Below are 26,524 nucleotides of genomic sequence, written 5' to 3'. Positions count from 1 at the left end.
AACGCATTACTTCATAAATGTAAAAGCTTTTTGTATTTGTGTTTGTATTTCTTTTTATCCCAACAGATTTCTCTGTGTGAATTTTGGGCTGCTCTCCCCAGGGAGAGCACGTCGCTACACTACAGCGCCACCCATTTTTTTGCATCTTTTCCTGCGTGCAGTTTTACTTGTTTTTCCTATCGAAGTGGATTTTTCTTCAGAATTTTGCCAGGAACAACCCTTTTGTTGCCGTGGGTTCTTTTACATGCACTAAGTGCATGCTGCACACGGGACCTCGGTTTATCGTCTCATCCAAATGACTAGCGTCCAGACCACCACTCAAGGTCTAGTGGAGGGGAAGAAAGTATCAGCAGCTGAGCCGTGATTCGAACCAGCGCGGTCAGATTCTCTCACTTCCTAGGCGGACGCGTTATTTCTAGGCCATCACTCCATATCATACCACCACAGCTGTTTCTGCTTCTTTTTTTGTTTGTTTGTTGGTTGTTGTTTTTTTAGCTGTTTGTTCTTTTTCTTTTCTTTTTCTCAATGGTAAAAACGGCACCTGTATCATTGTAATCTGAAAACATTAGTACTTATTAAATTGAACATTATCATACTTGATGAGTGTGAAAAAACAGTGTAATGGTCTTTGTGAAATATCCTGTATTAAGAGAATAGAACTTTCAGGGCAAGGGGAAAAAACTGCTGTTGGTCAGTCTGTCTTTTCACATGTGGAACAATTCTGTGTTGTGAATGAGTGATTGTTTGAAATCTGTGTGAGGGGATGGAGTCTGTGATTGTTGATGGTGTGAGAACTTTTTCTTCTTCTGCAATTGTGGGCTACAACTCCCTCATTCTCTTATACATGTTAGTGGGCTATCATGTGTATGACTGTTTCTTTACCATGCACCATGCCTTGTAGGCAGCCATACTCTGTTTTGGGGGGTGTGCATGCTGGGTATGTTCTTGTTTCCATAACCAACCAATCTTTGACATGGGTTATGGGATCTTCTCCATGTGTATTTGATCTTCTGCACACATATACACTCACAGAGGGGTCACGCGCCAGCATATCTGCAGACATAATTATATTGATTGATCTGGGAGATTGGAAAAAGTCTCCAACCTTAACCCACCAGAGCTGGATTGCAAGAGGGGGTCTAAGTGTGCTTAGAGTTAAGAGCGTTCCAAAGTCTATGGAACTGGCCATGGAGTTGAGAACATTCTTAACGATAAGTAAACTTAGCACTGCTACCTTCACTTATGCAACCCACGCCAGGTGTGTGGAAACTGGGAATCGAACTCTGAAAACATCGGCGAGAATCCAGTGCTCTAACCCTTCTTTCACCTCACCCATCAGTTTGACGACTGTGTTTCAGGGCTGACAGGACGCAGAAAGGCCACATCCTTGGCCCAGCAGCACAGCGAGGATTGGAGTCGGTTCCCGAGAGACAGCTGACGTCTGTGGAGTGCAGCGTTCTGCGGTTTCTCCTGCATGCTGTGTTGTACCTGTCCGCCAACACCAACACACAGGTGGTCAGCTGGTGAAGCAGCCTCTTTGTACCCCTGTTGGTTTTTTTTTTACCCTAGGTTGCCCATCAGCGGCAGTGTGTTATGTCTATGAATGTAACTAACACATGTTTCCAGGCAGCGGCAGTATATCATTTCTTTGAATGTAACTAACATGTGTTACCAGGTAGTGGCAGTGTGTCATGTCTGTAAATGTAACTAACGTGTTGCCTGGCAGCAGTAGTGTGTCATTTCTATGAATATAACAACGCGTGTTGCCAATCAGCGGTAGTGTGTTGTTTCCATGAATGTAACTATCATGTGTTGCCAGACAGCAGCAGTGTGTCATGTCTGTAAATGTAACGAACACATGTTACTGGGTAGCGGCAGTGTGTCACGTCAGTGAAAGCAACGTACTGACTGACATGTGTTGCCAGGCAGTGGCAGTGTGCCATATCTGTGAATGTAAGTAACACATGTTTCCTGACAGCAGCAGTGTGTTGTTTCTGTAAATGTAACTAACACGTGTTGCCTAGCAGTGGCAGTTTGTCATGTCTATAAATGTAACTAACACATGTTGTCTAGCAGTGGCAGTGTGTGTCATGTCAATGAAAGCAACTGACTGACACGTGTGTTGCCAGGCGGCGGCAGTGTGTCGGATGGTGACGCCGAGGATCGCCCCAGACCAGTGTGCCCAGTTCTTCGTGGACCACATGGAACACGACCTGAAGGTGCTGCAGAGGTGTCTGGGGCGCAGTGCTGATGACGTCTTCCTTGTCCTGCACCATGTCTGTCATCTGCTGGCCTCCTGCACCTTGCCTGGTCAGTGTGTGTGGGTGGGTGGGGAGGGGCTGGGGGGATGGGGGGGGCAGGGTTTGGGGAATGGGTGGGAGGATGTGGTGTGTGTGTGTGGATGGTGGTGGTGCTGGAGTGGGTGTTGGGTATGTGTGTGTGTAGGGGTATATAAATTTGTGTGTGTGTGTGTGTAGTTTGGGGATGTGTATGAGTATATGCGTGTGTGTGTGTGTGTGGGAGGGAGTGTGGGGGGGATGTGCAGGTGCATGTATGGGGAGTGTGTATGTGTGTGCAGTGGGGGTGTAGGTATGTGCAGTGTTTTGTATGTGTGTGTAGGGGTATTCATGTGTGTGTGTGAGGTGGTTGTTTTTTTGTGGGGGGCAGGGGGGGTATGGTACATGTGTGGGGAGTGTGTATGTGTGTGCAGTGGGGGTGTAGGTAAATGTGTGTGTGTGTGTGTGCAGGGGGGGCGTGTAGAGGAGGATGCATATGTATGGATGTGTGTGAGGGAGGGGGTGGGTATGTGTTGTGGTGTGTGTCTGTGATTTTTAAAACCACCATCCCACCCCAAGTGCAAATCAGTTTTAAAGGTTTAAAGTTAAACCAAGACAGTTTTTTTTGATTGATGCTTTTTACATTTCTTTATGGAAAACAAAGACTTTAGCTGGGTTTGGATTTATGATCCTGTGTGTGTGTGGCGTGTGTGTGTGTTTGTTTGTGGTGTGTGTGTGGGTGTGTTTGTGGTGAGTGTGTGTGTGCGTGTTTGTGGTGTGGGTGTGAGTACATTGGCTTAAATTATTGTGAAACTGTCATGGGGTAAACGTTGTCTCGCATTCCAGTTGTGCCAGGGAGGCCTCAGTTCCAGCTGACCACAAAGGAGGAGAGGGCACAGTGGGAGCAGCAGTTCACACCTGTCTTCATTGCCCCGGCAATACAGGTTTGGGTTGAAGTTGTTTGGACAGGTGTGAGTGAGTGATTAGGAGGTAGTGTAATGCAGGTGTGTGTGTATAATGAATGAATGGAGCTGTTGGCTGGGGAAGGGGTTGAATTCTGGGTATGGTATGTTTCTGTTCTGCGTACAAGTGATGATGGGAATGTGTGTGGGTGGGTGGGTGGGTATATTTGTGTGTCTGTGTCTGTATCTATGTACTGCTGAAAACATTTCAGTCATCAGCATTATCGTTTCACAACTTACTTTTAGAAGTCCTTATTTTTCAGTTAATATTCCAAATGAGCACATGCAAGATTTTGGACTACTGTAGGGCCTTGGGCACCAGAAGGAATACAGATCTTTCTGATCATTAACAGGACTGTCATTGTGTGTTGATCATTAACAGGACTGTCATTGTGTGTTGATCAGAACGTGGACTGTCATTGTGTGTTGATCAGAACATGGACTGTCATTGTGTGTTGATCAGAACATGGACTGTCATTGTGTGTTGATCAGAACATGGACGCTGTTGTGCGTGACGGAAACCAAGCCATCGTGTCAGACACACGTCAGGGTAAGTCAGCAAGTAGGCTGTTTAGAAAAGAAAAAAAATAAATGAAATAAATTACAAAATTTAAATAGAAGGCTGTTTCGTTGCGCAAGCCACCACGGCAAAGTTGTAAGCATCACGGTGTGTGAACCCAGAGGATATGGGATCAAACCCTTTCAGATGCATGATATTTCAGGATTGTTTGGGGCTTGTGGCTGTTCCCTGCTCAGAGCTGAGTGTGCTATAGGCTTGCATTGGTTAATTGTTGACCACACAGTTGTACATGACTGTATGTACATTTGCCTTATGTTGTCACATATGTGAAGAAAAATACTGTTAATAATCACGTCTGGTGTGTGGCCTCCTGTCGATCTAATATCGGTGTTTCCCTGTGGACTGCCGACCCTGGAACTGTGGCGGATGATCCCCGGTGTGGCCGTGTATGGGGGAATCTAACTAAATGAGCCGTGTGGGAGTAATGCCACTGAAACGGTACAGATGGCAGCAAAAAAACAACAACAAAAAAACTGTTAATATAACAACTGCTAAACTCACATGCAGAGGCTTCTACATGGACATCAGAATACATACATCTGCACTGTCATGTGTGCATGCAAACACATGCACACACACATACAAACTTACAAACACACATATGCGCACTAAGATGGGTATACATGTGTATGCAGGCAGTACCACATTGCTCAAAGTAGTGTGTGTATGTATATCCAGGCAACACGGCCCTGCTCAAAGTGGTGTGTGTATGTATATCCAGGCAACACAGCCCTGCTCAGAGTGGTGTGTGTATGTATATCCAGGCAACACGGCTCTGCTCAAAGTGGTGTGTGTATGTATATCCAGGCAACACGGCCCTGCTCAAAGTGGTGTGTGTATGTATATCCAGGCAACACGGCCCTGCTCAAAGTGGTGTGTGTATGTATATCCAGGCAACACAGCCCTGCTCAGAGTGGTGTGTGTATGTATATCCAGGCAACACGGCTCTGCTCAAAGTGGTGTGTGTATGTATATCCAGGCAACACGGCCCTGCTCAGAGTGGTGTGTGTATGTATATCCAGGCAACACGGCTCTGCTCAGAGTGGTGTGTGTATGTATATTCAGGCAACACAGCTCTGCTCAAAGTGGTGTGTGTATGTGAATGCAGGCAACACGGCTCTGCTCAAAGTGGTGTGTGTATGTGAATGCAGGCAACATGGCTCTGCTCAAAGTGGTGGGTGTGTGAATGCAGGCAACATAGCCCTGCTCAAAGTGGTGTGTGTGTGTATATCCAGGCAACATGGCTCTGCTCAAAGTGGTGTGTGTATGTATATCCAGGCAACACGGCTCTGCTCAAAGTGGTGTGTGTGTGTGTGTGAATGCAGGCAACACGGCTCTGCTCAAAGTGGTGTATGAAGACGAGGAGGGACCACCCCCTGAGGGGCAGGACGTGTACCAGTTGTCACTGGTTCCGGCTGTGTGGCGCTTCCGTCCCCCCATCACTGTGGATCACTTCTTCCGGCACTTCCACCTGGAGGTGGAGTCACGTCAGGACACACGGGACACCTTCCCTGTCCTTCGCCTCTTCAAACAACAGGTGCGCCACCAGAACATGGTTGCTGGTATTGTTGTACGCAAAAGGTGGGCAGGTTAAAGATCTGAGTGCCCATAAATAATTAACTTGAGTACCCTTTGCGAAAAGACTCTCTTACACCATAGAGAATTCTGTCATGTCTTCTTTTTCTTCTTCTGCCCCTTCTCCTTCTGCTGCTGTCTCTTCTTCTCAGTTATAAATTCCATTGTCATTTAAATCTTTAAGACCAAAAAATAAGGAAAGTTGTGATTTTGTGCTCTAATGTCTTTTCATTTGATGTAATATTAGTTTTTAAAAAAATTTAAATAAAAAAAAAATGAAATAAGAAAAAAAAACAAAAAAACGTTGTTAGTAAGAATGTTGATGACCATGATGCACAGTTCTTTATCTGATGATTTTTGTACTGCTGTTCATGTTTGTTGTTTTTTGTTTTTTTTGTCCTTTTCTTTTTAAAGTTTTTAGTCATTCAAAACCAGACATGTTTCATCAGATTATGCAGTTGTGCACACAGACTTGTTATTTTTGTTCTTCTGACAGCGCCACGTTGTGGAGGCCCTGCACTATGTGCCAGCCATCCTGAGAGGCCAGCGACGACTGATGATGCAGCTTCACCGACGCCTGGACAGAGCAGAGGCGGCCACCCTCACTGTTGAGGATGTGATGAACAAGAAAGGTGAAGCAACAGAGTGGGGCCGGGGCAGAGGGGGTGGGGAGCAGATGGACAGTGTGTGCTGACACATGCACAGTGAATTTTTCCCCTTGGTTGGTCCTGCACTTGATTGCCATTTAAATGTACTTTTAAAAAAGAAAATCTTTCTTCCCTTCCAAGGAAGGTTATACTCTTTCAAAGACAAACAAATTACCATTACATACATTTTGACATCAGGCACTACTCATGTAATATATGATGCTACATTTTTGTATTTGAAAAAAAACAAAACAAACAAACATTCAAACAGGAAAAAAACAACTTTTGTGTGTGCACATGTGCACGAAATTTCAGACCAGTTGATAGTAAGCCATATGTTTTGAGCTTTAAAAAAAAAAAAAGGAAAAAGAAAGTTCAGATATTGCATTTGTCACCTGATATACAACCATGGCCACGTATATGAAAGAATGGAAAGGATTTCTTTTCCCAGGGCCATGTCTAAATAAGTGCAGTAGCTGAATGGTTAAAGCATTGGGCTTCATCCTGGCATTGACAACTGGGAGATAAAGGATGGGTGTTTTTCTGTTATCCCACTTCATCATGACCTGCCAGTGCCTACATCCCCCTTGCATGTGTACACATGCAAAAGACCAGATATACATGTTGAAGGTCCCCTCATATATATTTGATTTCGACCAGTCGAAATACTTTAATGCGGTAACATTGCTGAATACATCGTCATGTGAATATTTTTTTTAATGTTTTCAAGTGTGCAAGCATGTGTGTGTAGGGCATTGTGTGTGTGTGTTGATATCTACAATTTGCAGTATTGGCTTTGTGTATGTATACACATGTATGTGTAGTTTTTTCATGTGCAGAGGTATGTTGTCATGCACTTATGTATGTATTGTTTTATGTGAGGCGCTTAAAGCCCATCATATAGGGAGTTCACACCATATAAATGCTATCTGTTATCATTATCAACAGAGCATACAGGGTTGGAGCAGCTGCTGAGCAACTTTTCCAAAGCTTGGGAAATTGTCAAGGAACATCTTATTGGCTACCGTAAGTCTTTGCTTTGTGTTTTTGCCCTGAGTAATAAAAATAAATTAGTGATATTTAATTGTATAATGCTTAACTAGTGGCTCTAAAGTGCGATTAAGGATACATGTGACATGATGAATAAGATACAGGAATTAGGAGGAAAAAAATATGCAATTTTGAAACAGTTCAACTTTACTGTATGATTTTTATGAATAAATGTATGTAGTGTGCACATTTGCTTTTGCTTTTTTACGTGTTGTTTTTTTTTTCAAAAAATATTCCTACACACAAATATGTATAATTTTCACAAGTATAGAACCCCCCAAAAAACTCAGTGAGTAGTGGTAACAATCCACCCTCCTCTCCTGTCTTTAGTTTCTTTTTTCTATTTTTCTTTTCTTTTCTTTTTTCAGTTCAGTAGGAATCACACTCCAGCCATGAAGGCTGTGCCTCCCTTGTTGACAGATAATGCTTACTCTATTGCAATTCAATAATGCAGTGACAAATGACGGGTGTGTTGTGCAGAGTGTGTGGCTCCCATTGAGGGTGTGATGGTGTCGCTACCCGAGGAGTTCCACAATGCTAGCATCACGGGACAAAGCCCTGTGGCGGTGTTGCTGCCGTCGATGCAGGGTGCCGGCCTGTGCTCCTACGTCTTCCTGCAGTTCATTCTGGGCCAGCACAATGACTTCCTGGATAGCTATGCTGCCATTCTCCAGCAGAAGTGAGTGATGGACAGCACGCAGGAAGAGGGGGAATTTTGTTTAACTCTTTCACTGCCATAGGCGACTTTAGTTGACTAGACAGTGCACCACCACAGGCGACTTTTGTTGACATTGAAGGGTCATGTTGAAAAGACCATTTTTCACAGTGTAACAGTTTGAACTGAACAAGTCCATTGTGTTGTTTTGACATGAACCGAAGTCTGTGACTGAGAGCATTGTTTCTAAAATATTTGGCGCTGGGGAGTGTTTTCCACACAGAAACTGGGTGGTGAAAGAGTTAATGTCGCTATCACACACACTGCTGACTGTAGACATTTTGTGTTAAAGTATAGATTTTCACATTCTGAATGTAACTGAGAAGTGAATGAAGAAAAAGGTAAGAGAGGAGTGGGGGGAGTTGTGTCAAGAGTCGGGGGGGGAGTTGTGTCAGGGGGGGTGGGGGTGGGGAGTTGTGTCATGAGTCGGGGGGGGGGGGGGTTGTGTCAAGAGTCTGGGGGAGTTGTGTCAGGGGGGGGGGGGGGGGGGGGGGAGTTGTGTCATGAGTCGGGGGGGGGCGGGGGGGGGGGGGTTGTGTCAAGAGTCGGGGGGGGGGGGGGGGAGTTGTGTCATGAGTCAGGGGGAAACAGGATCGATGGAGGGTGGAATCAAAGATGAATGTTTGAAAGAAATGGAAGAAGAGTTTGAAAGAAAATATTTGAACTTCATAAAAGGAAAGTCTTTAATGAGATAAAGAACTGATAAAGAATGTAAAATGTCAAAAACATTAAGTGACTGCAGATGACTTACTTTTGTGCAGGTAAGGCCTCATTAAATCAGTCAGAAATAATATGCTTATCTGTAATATGACTGAAACAAAGGCACTTTATATTAGGATGAAATTTAGCACAGAGGTTTATAACATGACTGAAACAAAGGCACTTTATATTAGGATGAAATTTAGCACAGAGGTTTGTAACATGACTGAAACAAAGGCCCTTGATATCAGGGCGATATGTCGCCCAAAGGTTTGCTTTCGAGAAGGTAAATGCTTTTTGGTGTATTTTTTTCATGAGTGGATTTCTCCATTTCTTGTTTTGGGGCACACCAGTTTTGTAAAAAAAAAAAAAAAAAAAAAAAAACCCACATAATACATATATCAATTTTGTTTTTTATATGTTAATCTGGGATTTTCAAACTTCCTGAAAGTACTTTAATGTAAAAAAATGGTAACTTCTGACTTATACTGGATTGCTGCAATCTCTGTCTCTCTCTCTCCATGTATGTATATATATATATATATAGAGAGAGAGAGAGAGAGAGAGAGAGATAATAGTCTATATGCTTTGACAACTTCTTGAAAACTGAAACTGAACTCCTACATCATGTTGATAAATTTCCACCACCATCCCTCGGACAGATTCTCCGAGGTTCCTGTGCGAGCGGCGACGGAGCGACACCTGGTGGGCTGCTCGGTGGAGCGCGACTTGCTTCCGATGGTGCTGTCGCACTCCAACTACAGCCTGATGGTGGGGAAGGCGGCACGGCTGGAGTACGACTTTGAGGCCTTCCAGCAACAGCTCCAGGACACCCTGCTGCAGTGCAAGGCCAGGGTGGAGAGGTCTCCAGTGGGACACTTCCCTGTGAGTCATCTTTCTTAATGATGGTGATGACGATAACGATGATGATGATAATGATGGTGATGATGATAATAATAATGATGATGATAGTATGATGATATGATAACAATGATGATGATGATTATAATGATGATAATAATATTATGATGATAGTATGATGACATGATAACAATGATGATGATGATGATAATGATGATAATAATGACGAAGATGGGGAATGACAGTGATATAATGATAATGATGATGTTAATGATGGTAACAACAACGATAATAACAGCTATGGTGATGTTTATGATGATAACAATAATGATAATGATGATTATGATAGTGATAATGATAATAGTATGATGATGATGATGATGATGATGATAGCAACACTGGTGATAACAGTGATGATGATGTCGGTAGTAATGATAAAATAATAATGATGATGATGATAGTGATAATGATAATGGTATGATGATGATGGTGTTGATGATGATAAGAAGAACAAAAAAGAACAACAAGGATGCTGATGCTTATGATGATACTACTACTACTACTACTACTACTACTACTACTACTACTGCTACTACTACTGATAATAATGATAATAATAACAACAGTGATGATGATGCTAATGATACCAATAATAATATCATTATTATTAATACATTTACGTAGCCTTCTCAAAGCACTTTACAATAACACATCAGTCAGACTCAAAGCACACATACCATCCCCACTCACCAGACACACAAACACACACACACACACACACAAACACACACACACACACACACACACACACACACACACACACACACTCACTCACTCTCTCTCTCTCTCTCTCTCTCTCTCTCTCTCTCTCTCTCTCTCTCTCTCTCTCTTTCTCACACACACCCACACACACACACACAACACACTCACATGCACACACACACACCCAAACACAAACACACACACACACACACACACACACACATGCAGGCACGCAGACACAAACATGTGGAGAAATAGTGGATTTATAGAACACAGATGGAATGAAGTGCCTTAATTGTACAGAGACTGCTGGAAAAGGAATGGTTTGGATATGTTTTAAAGGGCATGAGTGAGGAGCTGTGTGGAATATTGAAAAAACAAAGCACTGTATTTCAGGTTTGAAAAAACAAAGCACCGTATTTCAGGTTTGAAAAAACAAAGCACTGTATTTCAGGTTTGAAAAAACAAAGCACTGTATTTCAGGTTTGAAAAAACAAAGCACCGTATTTCAGGTTTGAAAAAACAAAGCACTGTATTTCAGGTTTGAAAAAAACAAAGCACTGTATTTCAGGTTTGAAAAAACAAAGCACTGTATTTCAGGTTTGAAAAAACAAAGCACCATATTTCAGGTTTGAAAAAACAAAGCACTGTATTTCAGGTTTGAAAAACTGAAAGCTGTCTTGCTGTGCTTCTCTCTGTTGACATTGGGGACACAAAAGATTCTGTCATCAGCAGATTCTTCATCTTCTTCTCCTTCTTCTTCTTCACATACATGCTTCAAGTACTTTACTTTATAAAAAGCAAGCAATTCTTCAAGTACTTTATTAAAAAAAACAAAAAAACAAGCAAGTGTGCCCACAAACATGCAAAAAAAACCTCACCTGCACATGCACACACACATCCAGTGAAATTCCAGAAACACATTAGTCAATAAGATGGTGGTGAGGATATTGAGGGAGGGGGATTGGGGGGAGAGGAGGCAGAACGAAAGGGGTGTGTTTTGAGATATGTTTTTTAAACTGAACTGGGGACTGCTGTGTGTGAATACCCATTTTGTTCAGGGGGTGAGGGAGCAGAAGGGGGGTTGGGGCAGATCCAAAGAGGTGTCTTTTGAGATACTTTTTCAAACTGAAGTGAGAACTAATGTGTGTGTGTGTGTGTGTGTGTGTGCGTGCGCCCTGTTTGTTCAGGTGGAAACAATGGTGTATCGTGCTGACACCACCAGCTCCAGGCTGTTCAAAACAGTCCGAGAAAAAATACAGCAGGTAATGCGTCACATGTGTGAGTTTATATGTTGCCTCAAAAACAACGTACCTCCTTTCTTCTTTGCCACGCCCCTCCCTTCCCTTTCTCTTGTCAGTCTGTAGTTTCTCCAGCTTTTTATTTACAAGTATTTATGTCTGTACGTTGCCCGAAAACCTGCCTCCTTCCTTCTTCCCCACGCCCCCCCCTCCCCCCCGCTCCCTTTCCTCTTGCCAGTCTAAGGTTCTAAGTTTCTCCAGCTTTTTGACTCACTTGTGTAAACAAAGTGAGTCTATGTTTTAACCCGGTGTTCGGTTGTCTGTGTGTGTGTGTCAGTGTGTCCGTGGTAAACTTTAACATTGACATTTTCTCTGCAAATACTTTGTCAGTTGACACCAAATTAGGCATAAAAATAGGAAAAATTCAGTTCTTTCCAGTCATCTTGTTTAACACAATATCGCACCTCTGGGATGGGCACAAAAAATAAAAAATGAAGCCTAATTATATGCAAACTGCATTTACTGTTATACTTATATTTTTTGTATTCTCTAAACTTGGCACTTTGATCTGATATTCTGACCCAACAACAAGAGCAGTCATTATTATCATTTTTTGTTCAAACAGGAACTTCTTTTGCTAAGCATGGAAGTTTTATTTATTTTGCAAACATTTTGGTGCAGATAGTAAAAAAAGGGAAATTACTCTGTAATTAATGCTAGGGGACTTAATTTGCTTTAAACAGATCTTTCTCATCTTAAACATTACATTTTGAAATTATACTCAATGCATAAAAAGCTTGGATTTTTTTAAAGTGTATCACAAGTGAGTCTTGAAGGCCTTGCCTCTCTTGTTACATACATGTATTCATAACGGTATGTTGCTATAAAACCTACCTCTTTCCCCAAACTAACTCATCCCCTCCCCTCTCTCTGCCTGATCTGCATTTTCTTAAGTTTTCAGTTTACATGTATTTTATAACTTTATCTGTCATCCCACTGAAGCAGAGCAGTCCATGCATGCGTGTGAATGACCAGTGTGGAAGTGCTTTGATTTGCCGCTGCACAAGATTCAGCACTGTATACATACTTCATTTTTGTTACGTGTGTGCGCTCTTGTCCTCAGTCCATTACTTGAATCACTCATGTATAATTATTCAGTGCTGTTTCCTGTGTTATGCTCTTCTTTTTTTTCTCTCTTTTTTTTTTTTTTTTACTGTGCAAGGAATGTTTCTTTTTCTTCCTAAAGTGTGCCTTTTCTAACTACCAGTTTGGCTCTCTGTCTTGCCAGTTTTTTTGTTTATTTTTCTGTTTGCTTATTAGTTCACACTGTGTAATCCTGTCCTGTAATGGTTTTTTGGTCTTGTCTGAATGTTTGTTTCTGTTGATCCAGGATATTGTTGTTGTCACGTTGTTGTTGCTTCTGTTGTTTTCTTTGTGCATGTGTGTGTGCATGTGTGCTTGTGTGTGTGTTTGTTTTGTTTTTTCTTATTGGTGATAATTCCTCACATGTCATGAATAAATGAAATGATAATATGTAACTTTTTGTAAGAATAAAAGATACACTAGAAAAACAAAAAACAAAAACAAAAAAAAAACAAAACATACAGCTATGTATCTTTATCAGAACAGAGAGAAAAAGAGAGAGAAAAAAAAGGAGAATATGAATGGTTTATTCAGCAGAGGCTCTTGCCTCTTGTGAAGGGATGTATACAGACATTTTTCGTTCTTTTTTCCAAAACATATAATGTCAGCGTGGTTTCTCTTACTTTAAACCTCAAATGCTTTATACAAATAAAGATTACAGAGAGAGAAGCTGAACATCAGTGGCTATGTTCGTGTTTTGACTTTTATTTTCAGTGCTGAAGAGTTTCTATTGTTTTCATTCACCGCATGATAAACTGCGGAACATTTTAGCTGTTTTTGTGTCATCTTGAGGTTTTTCTTTTGAGTGAGTGAGCTAGGATTTCAGTGTGTTGAAAGACTCTCTTGAGTCAATGGATCAGACTGGGTCACAAACTTCTAGTTGTGAAGACATCCGTCACATAATCAACATGTATTTAATATCAGAGCAAGACTTTGTGTATGATTTTTGTTATTGTCCTGTTTATCTGTAATAGTGGTGTATTGTAATATTTTCTAGACAAAAATAGTTTAAACCATTGGGTCAGATGATTTTAATCCCTTTAGTGTCCCAGGATGAAAATTTCCATCCCATTCTGGTGTGCGAAACAGTGTTCCAGGATGAAAATTTCCGACCATGCATCACAGGAATTTTCCAATCACAAAATCATTAAATTCATGTGAAATTGTCATAACTGGATAGTGTGTTCATTTTCAGAAAAGTATAAGTTATATATGCTTTCTTTTAGTAGTTTGCATGCTATAATTTGTTTTGAATTATCACCCTCTTCGACAAAAACATTCCTTGTTATTTGATAGTCGTCACTGAGCATGAAATAGGCTTGGCACTAAAAGGTTTAAAGTTCTGTTTGTGGCTTTATTGAAGTGTTTGAATGCGTTTGTGATCATATATAAGTATTCAACAGGACTGTTTGACAGAGGAATTGTTGATGAGTAGAAAGAATGTTGTAACGTAATGAAATAGAAATGTAAGAATTATATTTGACAACTCTCTTCTTCACCATTGCCGTATTTGACAAAATGTTCACAATGTAGTTTAAAACCCATTTCATTTGCATCCCTTTTGACCTCATTCTTGTCTCCTTTTTTTCATGGACTGCATCTTCAATGTTTACTCATGTTTCTGAGTGGACTTTTTGTGTTTGTTCATTCTGCCATTTATGTAGCCATGCTCCATTTTGGGGGGCTTATTGCAGGATATGCTTGTGTGTCCATAGCCCATCAAACATAGACATGGATAACTGGATCCTCAATGTGCTTGTTTGATGTTCTGCATGTGTATATGTACCAGCAGGTCTGCACACAAGTGGACTTGGGAAAATCTCCACCCGTAACACATCAGACGGGCGCAATAGCCGAATGGTTAAAGCGTAGGACTTTCAATCTGAGGGTCCTGGGTTCGAATCTCAGGGACGGCGCCTGGTGGGTAAGGGTGGATCTTCCAGGTCAACATATGTGCAGACCTGCTAGTGCCTGACCCCCTTTTGTGTGTATACGCATGCAGAAGATCAAATACACACGTTAAAGATCCTGCAACCCATGTCAGCATTTCGTAGGTTATGGAAACAAGAACATACCCAGTATGCACACCCCTGAAAACGGAGTATGGCTGCGTACATGGTGGGGTAAATAAAAACGACCATACACGTAAAATGTTACATGTCTGTCTGAGTTTGTTTGTGTCATTGCCTGAAATCTGATTGAATGACACAGGAAACGAATGATGAGCGCCCAGTGGCAGCTGTCAGTTGGCTCTACCCAGGTAGGCAGCCTGTTGTGCAAATGACCCCATGTTTGAAAAGCACTCAGAGCTTGGTCTCCGACCGAGGATAGGCGCTATATAAGTATCCATATCAATCAATCAATCAATCAATCAAGCTTGGGACTCAAACACAGGACCGATGTGTGCAAAAGCATTGGACTTTCAATCTGAGGGTCCAGAGTATAAATCTTGGTAACGGTGCATGGTGGGTTAAGGGTGGAGATTTTTCTGATCTCGCAGGTCAACATATGTGCAGATGTGCTTGTGCCTGAACCCCCTTCGTGTGTATACGCAAGCAGAAGATCAAATACACACATTAAAGATCCTGTAATCCCTGTCAGTGATCAGTGGGTTATGGAAACAAGAACATACCCAGCATGCATACCCCGGAAAACAGAGTATGGCTGCCTACATGTCAAGGTAAAAACTGTTATACACGTAAAAGCCCACTCGTGTATATACAAATGAATGTGGGAGTTGCAGCCCACGAATGAAGAAGACAAAGAAGAAAAAAAAACCGCAAGACCCTGGGATTCGAAGTGCAGTGTTCCAACCACTCGGCGATCACAGCCCATCTTGTTGTCTGTGTGTTGTTTCAGGAGTGTTTGAGTCCTGCCGAGCGCCGACAGATTGTGGAGGACCTGCGTGACCTGCCCGACATCTGCCAGTCCATCGACAACCTCAACACGGCGCTGTCCTTCCTCAAGGCCCTAGGGGGCGCTCCGTCCACCTTCCTCCATGACTTCATGACCAGAACCCTCAAGATGACACGCACCATCTACAGCCGCAAGGTTTGTTTGGTTTCTGCTTTTAGTGGTCAGTGTTTGGCAGTGCTTGAAGTCAAGAGAAGTTTCAAGTGTTGACTCATTCTGCTCCTGGTGCGAGTTGACTCGTACCATGATTACTTCCCCTGTGGTACAGGTATTCTCGTACCAACACACTGTTCTAATTTTGTATATTCCTGCTTGGTACCGTTTGATTTTCACTGTTTTATTGAACCACACTGGTGTATTTTCTGCAGTGGTCTCATTAAGTACTGGTCCAGGGGAGTTGTAGCAGGCATGTGGCTGTGGGGTAGAATGAGTTAAAGGTCCTGTAGATTTTTTCAGCCATTGTGTCAGCAAATTCATATCCACCGTGTCTTGCCATTGGCTTAGGAATGCAGGGTCCAGTTCCTATTTCCAGACATTTCCACCTTCCCTAGTTGAAGTCAGGTACTTAATCACACCTGGGTGGAGTGAGGAATGCAGGGTCCAGTACCTGTTTCCAGACATTTCCACCTTCCCTAGTTGAAGTCAGGTACTCATTCACACCTGGGTGCAGTGAGGAATGCAGGGTCCAGTACCTATTTCCAGACATTTCCACCTTCCCTAGTTGAAGTCAGGTACTTAATCACACCTGGGTGCAGTGAGGAATGCAGGGTCCAGTACCTGTTTCTAGACATTTCCACCTTCCCTAGTTGAAGTCAGGTACTCATTCACACCTGGGTGCAGTGAGGAATGCAGGGTCCAGTACCTATTTCCAGACATTTCCACCTTCCCTAGTTGAAGTCAGGTACTTATTCACACCTGGGTGGAGTGACGGAAACTTGAGTAAGGAGATTCTTCCAGTGACAAAAACACCATGTCAAAATTGGGCCTCAAACCCTCAGCACTGGCAAACACTCGACCAAAAGTTCTGTACCAGACCAACTCTGCTATACTGCCTTTAATAAGTGCAGTTTACTAAATGACTGAATTGATGTCGAGAGATGTTCTGTCGGAGCATTGTTCTCAAATTGCCAATTCGTATAATCTCAAAGAAAATGGCTGCAATGTTCTTTGGAAGATGCACCACCAGGCAACAAAGAATTGTCCAACAAAAGGAGACGGGTTCAAACAGAATGCATTACCACTAGACTACCACTCTGATATATATCTCTCTATGTATAGAGATAGAGAGAGAGATATATGTGTTTCTCTGTGTGTGTTTATGTGTGGGTGTGTGCGTGTTTGTGTGTGCATGTGTGTATGTGTGTGTGTGTATGTGTGTGTGTGTGCGTGTGTGTGTGCGTGTGTGTGTGTGTGTGTGTATGTGTGTGTGCGTGTATGTGTGCGTGTGTGTGTGTGCATGTGTGTGCGTGTGTGTGTGTCTGTGTGTGTGTATGTGTGTGTGCGTGTGTGTGTGTGCATGTGTGTGCGTGTGTGTGTGTCTGTATGTGTGTGTGTGTATGTGTGTGTCAGGCCCAGCAGCTGTGTCAACTGACCCACGTGCAGTCCCTGTGGCTGGTGCTGTGTCACCAGAGAGCTGTCATCCTGGCCGCCCATCACCAGGTACCTGTCTCCCTCAGTCTGGAAAACATGATAATGCTGTTGTTGTAGGGCTCATTCCTTACATCCACCACATTCCTTTTTTCTTCTTATCTTTTCTTCCTCACAAATGTATGTCTTGACCAGGCAGTTGTTGTGGCCATTGTTTAAACAAAAATTAGCACAATACCTTAACGTTTGTATTAGTTACATGAGATGTGTAGTGTTTTCATCTGTCCCCACGGGGTTTCCTGAAATAAACACGTCTTGTCTTGTCTTGTCTTGTATTGTCTTGAGAACAGTGTATAATCAGAATGTTGTTGTTGTAAGATTCTTTCATTACATCCAGAGAAAACACTGTCATGATAAAGATAATGTTGTTGTAAGGTTCTTTCATTACATCCGGTTCTTTCATTACATCCAGAGAAAACACTGTCATGATAAAGATAATGTTGTAAGGTTCTGTCATTACATCCAGAGAAAACACTGTCATGATAAAGATAATGTTGTTGTTGTTGTTGTAAGGTTCTGTCACTACATCCAGAGAAAACACTGTCATGATAAAGATAATGTTGTTGTAAGGTTCTTTCATTACATCCAGAGAAAACACTGTCATGATAAAGATAATGTTGTTGTAAGGTTCTTTCATTACATCCAGAGAAAACACTGTCATGATAAAGATAATGTTGTTGTTGTAAGGTTCTGTCACTACATCCAGAGAAAACACTGTCATGATAAAGATAATGTTGTTGTAAGGTTCTTTCATTATATCCAGAGAAAACACTGTCATGATAAAGATAATGTTGTAAGGTTCTTTCATTACATCCAGAGAAAACACTGTCATGATAAAGATAATGTTGTTGTAAGGTTCTGTCATTACATCCAGAGAAAACACTGTCATGATAAAGATAATGTTGTTGTAAGGTTCTTTCATTACATCTAGAGAAAACACTGTCATGATAAAGATAATGTTGTTGTAAGGTTCTTTCATTACATCCGGTTCTTTCATTACATCTAGAGAAAACACTGTCATGATAAAGATAATGTTGTTGTAAGGTTCTTTCATTACATCCAGAGAAAACACTGTCATGATAAAGATAATGTTGTTGTAAGGTTCTTTCATTACATCCAGAGAAAACACTGTCATGATAAAGATAATGTTGTTGTAAGGTTCTTTCATTACATCCAGAGAAAACACTGTCATGATAAAGATAATGTTGTTGTAAGGTTCTGTCATTAGATCCAGAGAAAACACTGTCATGATAAAGATAATGTTGTTGTAAGGTTCTTTCATTACATCCAGAGAAAACACTGTCATGATAAAGATAATGTTGTTGTAAGATTCTTTCATTATATCCACAGAAAACACTGTCATGATAAAGATAATGTTGTTGTAAGGTTCTGTCATTACATCCAGAGAAAACACTGTCATGATAAAGATAATGTTGTTGTAAGGTTCTGTCATTACATCCAGAGAAAACACTGTCATGATAAAGATAATGTTGTTGTTGTCGTAAGGTTGGTTCTTTGCATTCAGAGAGAAACTTTCATAATAAGAACAATGTTGTTGTTGTTGTTGTTGTTGTAAGGTTGGTTCTTTGCATTCAGAGAGAAACTTTCATAATAAGAATAATGTTGTTGTTGTTTTTGTGAGGTTCGTTCTTTGCATCCAGGGAGAACACTGTCATAATAAGAATAATGTTGTCATTGTTGTTGTAAGGTTAAGATTTTAATCATTAAGAGTGTTTATCCATACATTTACATATGTTGGACAACAGATTTCTGTGCCTGTGTACAGACAGTAAACCAGTCTTTAGTCTCGATATGAACATGTATCAAAGATTTGGCATGAATCGTTGTTGTGACATGATACTGTCCTGTGCCAGGACGCCTTTGACAGTGTGGAGAGAGAGCTACGTGAAGACCTGAGCGAGGAGCAGGGGATGGAGGTGGAGGGCATGTGCCAGCATATGTCTGTGGAGCGTCTGGAGCTGTTGCTCCTGCAGCTGTTTGAGTGCATCATGCTGCACCTGTCAGAGCCACACACCCAGGACGACGACGTTCGACCCGAAAACTTCAAGTGAGTTTTTGTTCTGACGAGTGTGAAACAGCAAGGTAGTTAAATGCCTTAGACTTTCAGTTTGAGGCTCTTGGTTTCAGATCCCATCGACAGCATACCTAATGGGTTAAGGATAGTTTTTTTTTCCCCAATCTATCCAGCCAACAGATTTGCAGATCTGCTAAGTGCTTGAACCCCCTTCAGTGTGTATATGCATGAGAAAGATCAAATGTGCTCATTTAAAGATCGCATAATCCATGTCAGTGTTCGGTGGGTTATGGAAACAAGAAATATTCAGAATGTACACCCCTGAAAGTGGAGTTTGGCTGCCTACATAGTGGGGTAAAAATGGTCATGTGTGTGACAGCCCTCATGTGCATCTGAGTGAATGTAGGAGCTGCAGTCCACAAACATAGAAGAAAGTTTTAGTTTTTGTTGTTTTGTTTTGATTTTTTCCATCACAGGATCTGATTGGTCTCCCTTCTGCCTGTGAGCCTGTTGTTGTTTTTTTAATTTGACTAAAACTGATGGTCTGCTGACTGGTCACCCCCTTCCTCTTCCAAGCATCCATCACAGTTCAGACAAATGTGTTGGGGTTTTTTGACTCACTTGTGTGAACAAAGTGAGTCAATGTTTTAACCCGCTGTTCTGTTCTGTGTGTTTTTGTGTCCGTGGTCATCTTTAGCATTGCCGTTTTCTCTGGAAATACCTTGTCTGCCAGTACCAAAATTGGCTAAAACATAGTATGAACAAAAATCTTCACAGTCATACCAATAACAGGTTGTAAGTCTTCTGAATTAAGCTGTATTTTGAATCATTAATGGTTTATTTTGTTGAGATGTGTTCTGAAATCTGAAAATTCTAAAAACCGCTTTCCACTGAGTTTGGCTGACCAGAAGGTAGGTTGCTTTTGAAGACAACATGGCCTTGTGTTTCTTGTTCACAATTAAAAGGAAGTAAACACAAATTCTGGACAGAACACTTACAGTGATACTAACTATACCATCAGTGTGTTTACTGCATATAAATATTCTAAAGTGGACACTGAATTAACTGGAATGAACATAAAAGAAAAAATGAATCAACCGTTTCTTTCAGCCCGTTGTAGACTGGTTTGTGAAGATCTAGAGATTTGCCATGTGTTGCGATGTGCTTGAAAGGATGGCAACGTCTCCTTTACCGCCAAAATAAAAGAATAATCAAGATATAATAAAACACACAAAAAACATGATATAAACAGCGCTATTACGTCCACTAAATCACATCTGTTTATCGCATGAAGAAGAAAACGTCAACATTGCTTTAAGTTTTAAATGTAGTCATTTGACGTCAGATGTGCCACAGCCTTGGTGATTAGTCTGCTTGCTTCAGAACTGAACATGCCTGGTTTGATCCTGCTCGCATGCCTTTTTTTCTTTCTCTCCCAAGCTTATCTTATATATCATATTTAATACAGACTACTTTTCAATAATTTTTTTAATCTTTTTTTTTTCTCATCATGATTCCTTTACTGGATAAAGCGTCAAGCACAAGTGAGTCTTGAAGGCTTTGCCTCTTGTTTGTTTTGTTTTTGTGGTTGTTTTTTTAAACAGGTTGTCTGAAATGTAGAATACTGATTACCAGTACATGTAAAGATTTGATTTGTAAAACATTTTGAAGAATGATGCCATGGCATAACTGCAGTGTTTGGTGTGGTAGAAATCAAGTGTGGTTGGCAAGTCTTTTATATATATATGTATGTATGTATGTATTTATATTTCTTTTTATCACAACAGATTTCTCTGTGGGAAATTCAGGCTGCTCTTCCCAGGGAGAGCACGTCGCTACACTACAGCGCCACCCCCTTTTTTTTTTGCCTGCTTGCAGTTTTTTATATATATATAAAGAAGACTTTGCAAGGATGCTCAAAGAAAAGAACAAAATGTTTAAGGTGGGGCTGAGTGTGATGTGATATACCTACTTCAAAGACAGCAACTGGGGGCTGTTTGAATCTAAAGAGAGCAGTTTGTCATGCTTGTCAAGACTTAAGTGTATAAATAAATAAATAAATTATATATCACTGTGCAGAGACAAATAAAATCATTTTCACTTGCAACTTTCACATGCTTGCATAACTCTGAACCAAAGGATTGAAAGACAAAAAATACAAATACATATAGATAGGTTTTAGAAATTATGGACAGAAAGAGTGAGGGAAGTGAGGAGCTATTTTTTAAAGATGTAGGTTTTAAGGCCAGACTTGAAAGAGAAGAGGGCAGGGGTTTGAGAAAGCGGCAGAAAAAAAAATGTGCCAAAAGTGTGGTCTTGAGACAGAGAAAGAGTGGTAGCCAGTTATGGATTGTTTGAATCAGGGAACACGTAAACATAGTGGATCTGATGCTGATCGTAGAGAGTGAGATGGGGTGTAGAGATGAAGGCAGTACATGACAGACAGACTCCACTTTAGATGGGGTGTAGAGAAGTACATGACAGAGAGACTCCACTTTAGATGGGGTGTAGAGATGAAGGCAGTACATGACAGACAGACTCCACTTTAGATGGGGTGTAGAGATGAAGGCAGTACATGACAGAGAGACTCCACTTTCATTGTCATGGTGCTCTCAGTCTGTGTGTGACAAAAATCACAATCCAGACACTTCATGAAGCTGTCTGTGATGTGTGATATTGGAAATTGGGAGAAAATAAGATTAAGAAATATATTTCTATGGAAAGAAATTGGAAAGAAAGAAGTGATTATCCAAGCTCGAAAGTTTGGATTGACATTCTGATTGTATGTCAGTGTGATGTGCATACTGTGTGGCATAGAGATGGCGTGACGTGTGTGTCAACGTGATTTGCTGTGTTAAATGCATGTCAGTGTGATGTGCTGATTGCGTGACATGTGTATCTGTGAGAATGCTGTGATACATGCGTGTCAGTGTGATGTGCTGATTGTGTGACGTGTTTGTCCATGTGACATGCTAGTTTACATGCTTGTCAGTGTGATATGCTGATTTTGTAATTTTGTGACTTGCATGTCAATGTGACATGCTGTGTCACATGCGTGTCAGTGTGGTGTGCCAGTTGTGTGATGTGTGTGTCAGCGCAACATGCTGTGTTGCATGTGTGTCAATGTGATGTGCTGATTGTGTGACATGTGTCAGTATAAGATGTGTATCGATGTGATGTGTGTCAGTCTGACGTGTCAATAGAACACACCTGTCAATGTGACATGCGTGTGTCAATGTGACGTGTGTCAATGTGACGTGTGTGTCAATGTGCTGTGCAGACTGCGCGACATGCTGACGACCAACCTGGAAATGCCCCTGTACCACACGGAGCCAGTGGAGGTTAGGTCTGGCCTGCTGACAGTCAGCGACCTCTTGACATTCCCCGACAGTCTGCAGGGTCGTCACGCCACGGCCGCCTGGATGCTGTGTCGCGCCCAGTTGGCCCTCAGAAGGCAGATGCTGCAGTGATCCATTCCCAGCGTGTGCACTGTTCATCACTCAGCTTTCATGCCTTGACAGTTTTTGGGGGGTGTTTTTTGGGTTTTTTTTCTTTTCCAGTTGGCGTTTTTCTTGTTTGGGTTTTCCCAGAGTTGCTTCAGGATCAATATTGACAAGGGTTTTCAGCATTGATATGTGTGGTTGGCTGGGTTGTTAGACAGCAGTGATGATAGTGATTGATTGTTTGGTGGATTGATGGATCAAGTACCATGACTAACTCCACGGGAGGTTGTTGGACAGCAGTGATGATAGTGATTGATTGTTTGGTGTATTGATGGATCAAGTACCATGACTAACTCCACGGGATTTTACTGTGTGATATTCAAATTGTGGGTTGTCATGCTGCCCTGAACTTTCAGCATCAGTTGTAGATTTGTCTGTTTATTATCTTGTACTGTGTTGTATACTTTTGAAAATCTTTTCTTCGTAGACTTGGGTTTCAGTATTGTATAAAAGGATATTTTGTTATCTTTAGGTGGGATGATTTGTTTGGGTTTGTTTGTTTTTTCATTTGTTTCCATGTTGGCTTAACTGTACTTGATGGAGATGTATTGTTATTGTTAATTTTTTATATTGTACACATTGTGATGCATTGTGCCATGATACATACGCACGTGTTTTCATTGAACTGTTCAGCTAGATTCTAATTTCACTACAGTATAGCTGGGCACTGTTCAAGTTAATCTTGAACACATACATGTGATCAGTGTCAATAATGTGTAGAAATGAACACTCATCTTGATTTTGAAAAAAAAAAAAATTTTGTGGGATTGGGGATTATTATAGGCTCTCAAGGCCAGACCAGCAAGTTGTTTATGCTTAGTTCAGGCATCTGCTTTTTGTTCTGTGTTTTTTCAAACAGCTGCTAGATGTGGTGTAGTACGTATGGATAAATCTGCATGCTTTGACACCACCTTGAAGCTGAAACTGAAGCTATTATGACGTTCCTGTTTTGTGTCAAGTAGATTTGTTGTGCCATAACATTGACAAGGGCAGAACTACACAGAGTAATGACCACAGTGATCATTCTCTTCCCACAGATCTGTGGCTCTTCCCGCTGTTAATCTGTCTGGCTGAATTTCTTCTAAAGAATTACTTGTTTATCTCTGCAGACTTTAAAAAATTTTTATTTCCACCATTTGATATATTGATGAGCCAAGTACTTCGGCAGCCTCCACGGGATTTTACTGTGTGATGTTTGACCTGTGGGTTGTCTGGGTGATTAACATGAAATGCACACCAATAATTTGTGGGGCTATGCTCCCCTGATGTGTCAGGAGTATTCTAAGGACCAAGTTGGATTCTGCCCATGACTTTCATCATCTGTTGTGAATTTGTCTGTTTATTCCCTTGTGACTTTTAAAAAACTTTTCTTCATAGTCTTTGGTTTCAGTTTTGTGTAGATGGATATTTTGTTATCCAGAGGTATTTTGTCTGTTGGTGTGATGATTTCTTTGGGGTTTTTTTGTTTTGTTTTTTTTCAGCTTGTTTCATTGCTAGCTTAACTGAACTTGATGGAGATGTGTTGCTATTTTTAATTTTCATGTTGTACACATGATTCATTGTGCCCATAATACATAGAATAATGCCTTCATTAAACTGTTCATCTAGATTCTAATTTCACTGCTGCATAACTGTACACTGTTCAAGTACATCTTGGACACATGTATGTGATCAGTGTGAATAATATGTAGAAATGAATATTCATCTTGATTTTGGAGAAAAAAAACAACAACTTTTGTATTATTATTTTTAAAGCCTCTCAAGGCCTGACCAGCAAGTTGTTTATGCTTAGTTTAGATAACTGCTTTTTGTTTTGTGCTTTTTAAACAACAGCGTGTTGTGGTTTGGCATGTAGGGGTCAGTTTGCATGCCTTGACATCTCCTTGAAGCTGAAACTATTATTTTGATTGTTCCTCTTTTGTGTCATTCTAAATCTGTTGTGCTATAACATTGACAGGGGCAGAACTACACAGAGTATTGACCAGTTATCATTCTCTTCACACAGATCTATGAATCTCCCCAGTGTGAATATGTCTGACTGAATTTTTTTCCAGATATTTGCATGTTTATCTCCGGTGACTTTTTATTTTATTTTCAACACTTGATATATTGGTGGACCAAGTATTTCGGCAATGTCCACAGGATTTTACTATATGGTGTTTAACCTGTGTGTTGTCATGGCGATAAACATGAAATACACACCAGTGATTTGTGGGGTATGCTTCCCCCTTGCTTGTTTATCTCTGCTGACCGTTTTATTATCACCATTTGGGCTTGGTTGCACTTGGTCTCTGCCTGTGATATTTTCCTATATTTTGTCAGTGTGTGTGTGTGTGTCTCTGCCTGTGATATTTTCCTATATTTTGTCAGTGTGTGTGTGTGTGTGTGTCTCTGCCTGTGATATTTTCCTATATTTTGTCAGTGTGTGTGTGTGTGTTTGTTTTGATTTGTTTTTTCATTGGAATGTTGCGCATCTTCATTGTGCAAATAAGGAATTATGTAATCAGTGAAACAGTACATGTTTATCTTGACTGGAGTAACATTGAATGATGTACCTACGTTTGGTCATGAAATCAGAATCAGAAAATGTCTTTTATACATGATTTTGCCTTCTTTACCTTTTATATATATATATATATATATAATTCATTATTTTTTGTTTGCTGTTTGTTATATGTCCATGGTTGGCATGTGCACACTCATACATTTCTCAGCTATCACTGTGTGCGTAATACTTGGCAGTGATTCGTAGGGCGTTTGACAGTCAGCTGGAGCACAGAAGTTTGGGTTGCAAACAGAACCGACTGAAGTACGAATCCAGTTATTCATTTTCAGCTGTCCACACTGTTTTCAGGGCTGCCAGACTGGAGTCTTTTCTCTCATACACTACTCCACAGTGTGCAAGATTCAGAAATGTGTGTAATGGGCGCAACAGCGGAGTTGTTAAAGTGGTTAAATTGTGGGTCTAGAATTTGAATCCCGGTGATGTTGTACGGTGGATAAATGGTGGAGATTTTTTTTTATCTCGGAGGTCTACAGATGTGCAGACCTGCTAGTGCCTGGACACCCCTCATGTGTATGCACACACAGAAGATCAAATATGCATGTTAAAGACCCTGTAATCCATGTCAGCTTTTGATGGGTTATGGAAATAAGAACATATCTGGCATGCACCCCCTCAAAAAATGGAATATGACTGCCAATCTGGTGGGTGTAAAAACCACTCAAGTATATAAGTGAACTTGGGACTTACAGCCCACGAACAAAAAAGTGTGTTATAGATTAGTAATGGTTTACTCTCATGATGTGATATTGTTTTACTTTGTCAGTTTTTACCAATACTGATTATATTATTATAATGTGCAAAGTGTGTCCTAGAAAAGTCATCATATTTTGAGGGAAAAAAATATAGATTAAAAAAAGTGATTTTTCCTTCTGTGTCCTAGACAAGAGATTTTTAATAAGCATCCTGCGTGCGTAAATGTTAATTGCTTTCATGGACATAACATGTTTGCATAACCAGTTACAATGAAGCTTGCTTTCTATAATTTTATTCATTGTATGTGCTAATACAGTTTAGTTCTTTCTGCTATCAGTCTGGTGGGTTGTTTTTTTTGTGTGTGTGTTCTTGGCTGTCTTGTGGAATTCATTTTCTGAGAGAGATGTCATGCATGTCTGAGTGCAAGAATGAAGTGTTTGTGTCCAGAATGCACACATTCTGGGTCACACCTGTACAGACTATTGGCAGTTAGCCTTGTATAGATCTCCAACTCGCATGCAAATTACAATCACCAGTAGAGTGGTGGCCTAGTGATAATGCACCTGACTTGGAAGCAAGTGTCCATTGGTTTGAATCCTATATGCAGACTGGGATTCCTACTCCCCTCCTCTAAAACTTGGTTGGTGGTCTGGTTG

At 41.0% G+C, this 26,524-nt stretch overlaps 1 protein-coding gene across 1 annotated transcript in view; it reads left to right on the top strand.

Annotated features, from left to right (window-relative positions):
* The window catches only part of LOC143298167 (E3 ubiquitin-protein ligase RNF213-like), a 58,012-nt gene extending 31,808 nt beyond the window's left edge, over positions 1–26,204 (top strand). The window contains exons 15-28 of the mRNA XM_076610909.1: positions 1,359–1,512; positions 2,130–2,310; positions 3,123–3,220; positions 3,731–3,788; positions 5,144–5,355; positions 5,890–6,025; positions 6,989–7,066; positions 7,571–7,769; positions 9,167–9,389; positions 11,318–11,392; positions 15,371–15,562; positions 16,994–17,083; positions 18,946–19,139; positions 22,387–26,204. Of these exons, the coding sequence (XP_076467024.1) occupies positions 1,359–1,512; positions 2,130–2,310; positions 3,123–3,220; positions 3,731–3,788; positions 5,144–5,355; positions 5,890–6,025; positions 6,989–7,066; positions 7,571–7,769; positions 9,167–9,389; positions 11,318–11,392; positions 15,371–15,562; positions 16,994–17,083; positions 18,946–19,139; positions 22,387–22,576 (2,080 nt within the window). The 3' untranslated portion in view covers positions 22,577–26,204. The remainder of the gene's footprint in view (positions 1–1,358; positions 1,513–2,129; positions 2,311–3,122; positions 3,221–3,730; positions 3,789–5,143; positions 5,356–5,889; positions 6,026–6,988; positions 7,067–7,570; positions 7,770–9,166; positions 9,390–11,317; positions 11,393–15,370; positions 15,563–16,993; positions 17,084–18,945; positions 19,140–22,386) is intronic.
* The last annotated feature ends 320 nt before the right edge of the window (positions 26,205–26,524 follow it).

Source organism: Babylonia areolata, chromosome 23 (genome assembly GCF_041734735.1).
Source record: "Babylonia areolata isolate BAREFJ2019XMU chromosome 23, ASM4173473v1, whole genome shotgun sequence".
NCBI lineage: Eukaryota > Metazoa > Mollusca > Gastropoda > Neogastropoda > Buccinidae > Babylonia > Babylonia areolata.
This window is presented reverse-complemented; position numbering and strand designations above follow the sequence as displayed.